The sequence below is a fragment of the Musa acuminata genome, chromosome BXJ3-2, assembly GCF_036884655.1.
Source record: "Musa acuminata AAA Group cultivar baxijiao chromosome BXJ3-2, Cavendish_Baxijiao_AAA, whole genome shotgun sequence".
Classification (NCBI taxonomy): Eukaryota; Viridiplantae; Streptophyta; class Magnoliopsida; order Zingiberales; family Musaceae; genus Musa; species Musa acuminata.
This window is the reverse complement of record NC_088350.1, coordinates 12,487,061-12,493,048: the sequence shown is the minus strand read 5'-3', so window position 1 is coordinate 12,493,048 and position 5,988 is coordinate 12,487,061. Positions and strand designations below refer to the sequence as shown.

At 39.9% G+C, this 5,988-nt stretch overlaps 1 protein-coding gene across 1 annotated transcript; it reads right to left on the bottom strand.

The window, feature by feature from the left end:
• Positions 1 to 384: 384 nt before the first annotated feature.
• LOC135630731 (probable polygalacturonase) lies at positions 385 to 5,763 on the bottom strand. Its single transcript, XM_065137892.1, has 6 exons — positions 5,653 to 5,763; positions 3,069 to 3,431; positions 1,814 to 1,934; positions 1,349 to 1,523; positions 1,178 to 1,248; positions 385 to 1,088 (listed from the first exon to the last, which is right to left on the bottom strand). Exons 1-6 carry the CDS (start codon positions 5,761 to 5,763, stop codon positions 385 to 387), a joined length of 1,545 nt encoding a protein of 514 aa, XP_064993964.1.
• Positions 5,764 to 5,988: the final 225 nt, after the last annotated feature.

Sequence of the window (5,988 nt, the reverse complement as noted above, 5' to 3'; positions counted from 1 at the left end):
CAACATAGGGTGCTTACGTGATATTTGAAAGTGAAGATACATTTGGTTATGAATTCAAATGTTAGGGATAAAATCAATCGTTTTAGTGACATTCATAAGTCACCTCTCTTTGAAAAATTCATTTCAACTATTGGTATCAAATAAAGAATATAACACTTCCAAGTTGAAGAAAAGTATTCAAATAAATAACATGTCTTATTTTTTCAATAATCCATATTTATAGAAATGAAATATTATTGGATATTTCATCTGCCTTTGTTCCTCCCAAGTATGATATATGATCAATTACATCTGCCTTTGTTCAAGGCAAACATTTTAATCTGCCAAGCTTCAGGACATCATAGGTTATGCCATTAAACCATGAGTTGTAGAAAGCATCTCAACTCATGGTTTGGCTCTCTGATAAGCACACTCCTCTAGCCCAACACCATTCACAGGTAGATCATCTTCAGGGAAGGGGCAATGCGTTATACGATCTGGATATTCCGGAATCTGCGCACAGGGAGTGGGCGTCACGTGACTCGATACGCCCTCCACGTCGGTGCAGTTCCAAATCGGCTTCTTCGACTTCACCACCTCCGCCGTCACATTGTAGATGCATATTCCGGTGAAGGGCTCGCCGGGAATCCCCTCCAGCTTCGCGGCCATGGTCACGTTCTCGGCCACCACGTTGCTGTAACTGATATTCTGCACCACCGGAATGGCTTTCGGATCAAATTTGTCGTCCGGGTGCTGCCCGTAGGTGCCCGTCATCCAGAAGACCCACTTCATTGTGTGCAGATTCATTCTTCTCACGAATATGTCCTTCACGTAAGCTCCCCTTCCGATGGTCGTCTTGATCCTGACGCCGGATTCGGAGTGGATGGCCGTGATGTCTTCGGCCCGGACATCTTGGATTCCTCCCGACATCTCGCTTCCCAGGGCGATGACAGCGCTCGTGGGGGAGATGCAGGTGAGCCGTCTGATCACTATGTGTTTGCTTGACATGTTGAATGCAATCCCGTACTCATCCCAACCGCTTTTAATGGCGATGCAGTCATCGCCTGAGACTATGTAGCAGTCCTCAATGCGGACATTGGAGGATGAGTCTGCGTAGAAGAGAGAAACCACCAAAAAGAATCAATCGAAACAGCAACATAGAATCTACAACCCAAGTAAATGTAGGTACGATATCCACCTGGATCGATCCCATCAGTGTTGGGAGAGTTGACCGGTGCAAGAATTGTGATGCCTGAGACGATTACGTGGCTGCACAGTGCATTCATTCACGTTAACATCAGATTGTAACAATAGAATGGAAAGCAAAAGAAGCCTTCAAGTGTTCTGAAAGTAGATTATTAATATAAACCTGCTGTACACTGGATGGACATTCCACGATGGAGAGTTAACCAATGTAATGTTGGAAATCAGCACTTGTTTGCAGTACATCAAGTCAATGAGGTATCCACGAGTGTAATTGAGTTCTTTGTTACGGAACATTTTCCACCAGGTTTCACCTTGTCCATCGATAGTTCCATTATTCCCTAAAAATAACAATAAAACTTGTTAGCATCAGGACGTGGTATGTTGCAATCAAATTATATTCTGTTCCCCATCTATGATGCAAACAAGTTAGATGATGATATATATGTGTCTTCTTGTCAATCAAAGCACGCCAAAACATCATAAACTGAATTAAATGTTATAGTTTTTGACTAAAAATAATTTTTTTTATCTAAATTTTAGGGGATCATGGAATGACAATACGACGCAGGCTTTATGAAATTAGAATTAATGTGATAGAAGTACTGGAAATATGCAACGTATATGCTACCTGTTATGACCACATCGGTTAGGTTATATCCCATGATGAGATTACTGTATCTACCCCCAACCGCATCTCTTCCTCTACCGTAGGAGGGCAAAGGGTCAATGATCGGCCACTCATTGATATCCTGCATAAGCATATCACCAATTATCTTAGTTGATGCAGATTGAACAAAAGAACATAGTATTAAAGCTTCTATTAGCTACCAATAAACAAAAAAAAAAAAGAGTATCCATGCAATTCATAAGCAATGCTGTCCAAGTTGCAGTGTGAGAAGCCATAAAATGGGATTGCAGAATAGAAATTTATGTTATATAAGCTGCAGTTGAAATCTAACTTGTTCTCCCAAGTTTGTAGCATTAATAGAGTTTTGCTGTCTTCAGGAAACCCAATTAGCTACACAGATCTACAAGGTTTAGTCAAAAAGAAAACACTGAGAGATTGGATGACAGTACTCTTTCCTACAAAATATCAAAGAGAGAGTTTGTGTTTTGAGAGTCTAAATAGCAGTTTTGTGTTAGAAAGTCATCCGCCTAACTTTTAGACTGATGGTGGAGCCTAAAATTCATGTAAGGATAAGGTCCACACTGCATTCCATTCTTATGCTGGTTTCCTCGCATCCTTTCCTACCTTAAAGTTCTTACACGAAAAGAATGCCATTTATGTGGATTCTAATCCAAGATTATTGATGTTCAGATATGACATACAAGAGAAATAATAATAATAATAATAATAATAATAATAATAATAATAATAATAAAACAAAACAAACATTACTGTTTTCTTATTTTGAGAGATCAAAGTAGAGATACTAAATAGTCAAAAATCTACCATACAAATTGTAAATATTTCAGAAATTAATATTATCAAGACAAATTTAGATTTGTAGTGGCTTAGTTCACTTCTTTTCCCTCATCAGTCCAAAGCGGTGACAATGCACATCGGATTAGACTTGTGAATTCTCCTTGGAGATGAGATGAAGGAAACGTTAGAATAGTATACACTCGCTATGTAACGTTCTGGTGGGGCTCACCTGTGACGAATCTATTCTTCATCCTCACCGTTCATCTGGCGAGAGCTGTCAGAAGAACGGACTCGATGGGAAGGGCTACTAGCCATAATCACCACCGAGGATGAATGCAACGCGGATGATAGAGGCGATGGTAATGGCAAACATGCCGTGAACGATTATGAACATGCACTCTACATCGAAATAGATGGAGGAGAAGGTGGGGGAAGGGGGCGGAGGAGGGAGGCGGACCTGAGTGGCGAGGATGACGGCGTTGTGGTCGAGGAAGAGGGTGAAGTGGTCGGCGAGGTTGAAGGGCCCGGTGAGCCACCGACCGGCCGGCACCACCAGCATCGCGCCGTCGTCGTACGCCACCTTACTAAGGTTGGCCACGGCCGCCGCAAAGGCCGCTGTGTTGGAGGTCACCCCGTCGCCCACCCCGCCGAAGTCCGTCAGGCTGGCCACGTGGGCCCGGCATCCTCCTGCCCCCGCCGTCGTATAGTGGAAGGCTTCTAGCTCCGTCGCACCACCTGCCCGCCGGTGGTGGCGATGGCCCTCAGCGATCCCTATGAACGTCGCTGTTACCACCGTCCACAGCACTAAAATCATCAACACCTGCACGTAACCGAGAAAAGTTGGAGTTTGAAGGATTAAAGCTTTGAGATAGGATTACTGGGAAAAAGAAAAGAAAAGGAGAAGAGGTGTTACACAGAATATTGGCTGCGAGTGCTCCATTGTCAGAGAGATGTGTCGGAAACAGAATGCTTCCACGGCTCGGCTCTTGTTCTATATATAGAGAGAGATGAAGAGAGAGAGAGAGAGAGAGAGAGAGAGAGAGGAAGGCTAATTATAAATTATGTTATGTAATTAGTTAATTTCAGTATGTTGATTCGAGCTAATTATAGATTATTTATACTGCAAACTAGAGTATGCATAACTTTAGATAGTTATATTGTCCTTGGTTGAAAATAACATGTTTGTTGAGATGGTCTCTCCTTTAAAATGTGATTTGTCATACTCCAATGATATATTTTAGTTGACATATTATTGAGCAACACATAAGTCTTTTGTTACCACAATAATAAAATCGTAAAGTCTTAACCATTTGTACTTGACAAAAGCTATCATGAATTAATCTGTCTCTCTGCTCTAATAAACTTAAATAGATTGATTATCATCATATTAAGATTAATTTGTTTCAAGTTGGCCCATAGGCTTGTACAATGGTTGCTATGTTCTTACTCATGACACCAGACCTATTTGTTATCATTATAATATTTTCAGCCCTATTTGTTATCGCTATAATGTTTTGGCTTGACCCTTTGGCATATTTTTTTTCTGAAATTATTGTTACTCTAACAATACATTGAACCATATCATGGGAATTTCATTTTTAATTGGTTCTTACATTATCTGATATAGTAGCCTTGTAACTAGTATCACATCCAACTAGGGTAAATTGTAAGATTATACCTTTTTAATACTTATTTTGTTTTATTGAACTTCCGAATCTAAGTCATCGTATGAAAAAAATATATAAAGAGTGAAAAAAGAGAATCTAGTTCTCTTTTTAGATTGATATATAGTGGGTTTTAGATTCGAAGATGGTGTCCATATAGATTTCATAAAGTTCTTTCTGGATGATATCGAAAGATATACATTGTGGATCCGATATATTATTATTATTTAATTTTATTTCTGAATTATATTTTTTCATATTACATATAGCATATTACAGATTTTATGTTTACAATTGATATCAGAACCTAAGTTCTTAAGATTAAATAGCTTAGATCTTTTATTTTCTAATTTATGATGCATAAATTATTCATGTATATTATCGATTTAAATTCTTATCTAAATGTGAAAAAAAAAATTTCATTGGTGCTCACATCATCTGATACAGTAGCCTTGTATAATATAGCATCTTTCCACAGGTCTTACATCAGATTGCACCCTTTTAACACTTTCATTTTTTGTTGGACTTCTATAATGTTTTATGTAGGATATATTTTATTGGCGAGACTGCCTTGCATGTTGATCCTTTTACTTAGCTTGTGATTAGATTGGATCTCCCAAGTTCTTGCTCCATGATAGGCATTCTTTTATTCTTTCTTTGTGGCAATATCACTTTCGTTGAGAAGTTATGACATGATTCATTTTTATGTTTTAGTTTAAATTTATTTTTCTTTCTTGCCTACATCATGATTCTTACCTGGCTTTCTTGACTAACATTATTTGCCTCTACAGTACTTCTTAAAAATTTTTAAAATTTATTAATATTCTTAAAAAAAAGTGCTGTCAATAATCTCATTGGTATTGAAACCATTAAAAAAAACACCTAATAACTTATTGGGCATTGTATGGAGTATTTATAATACGGCAACGAAGTACTGTTTGGGTAATATTTTCAAAGCCTACATTACTAATGATGGTTCTAGAATTACCAAGCCTACATTACATGCAATAGTACCTAGAATTACTACTGAAAAAAATATAAAATATCATTGGGCCATGCGGGTTCTCCATAATAATTATGCCCTATCTCTTTAGCCATTTTAGCTCTTAATATAGTATTATTTGATACGGTGTATTTTGGGCCCAAAGTACGTCACAGCTGAAGCCACACGTCAAGTCGAAACCATACCAAGAAGCTATTCCACATGTCCCATCCCAAGAGCTCGGTCATAAGTGTCGTCCCATCCCTCGAGAGTCAGCGGCCACGCCGAATCGACATGCTATTAACCCTCGTACAATAGTATAAAGCCCTTGGCCAGCATCCGGCCAGAGGGGAGAGGAGGGAAGAAAAATAGAAAACAATCCACCCACTACTGACTTGCTCATCGAAGGGGCCAAAGTCGAGGATCACTCGAGGAGGGCCATTTTTGCAAGCGAACGACCACTCGCGAGCCGCGAGCATCTCAACCCAGGGGTCGCCATCCAACATGCAAGGATGAGCTATCAATCGGCCGGAGCTTGACCAACGCCAACAAGCATCCCTTCCGAGGCCACGGCCACCTCGTCATCCAGCTCACTCGACCGAAGGCTCCCAACATTGACCCGTGGACCAAACCGTGCTGACTAATCAGCCACGGTATACTTGTTCACTAATATTTTGGTGCTAGAAGGAGGGCCATGTCGCAAGAGCATGTCGTAGAAGCTCTCCCCGAGG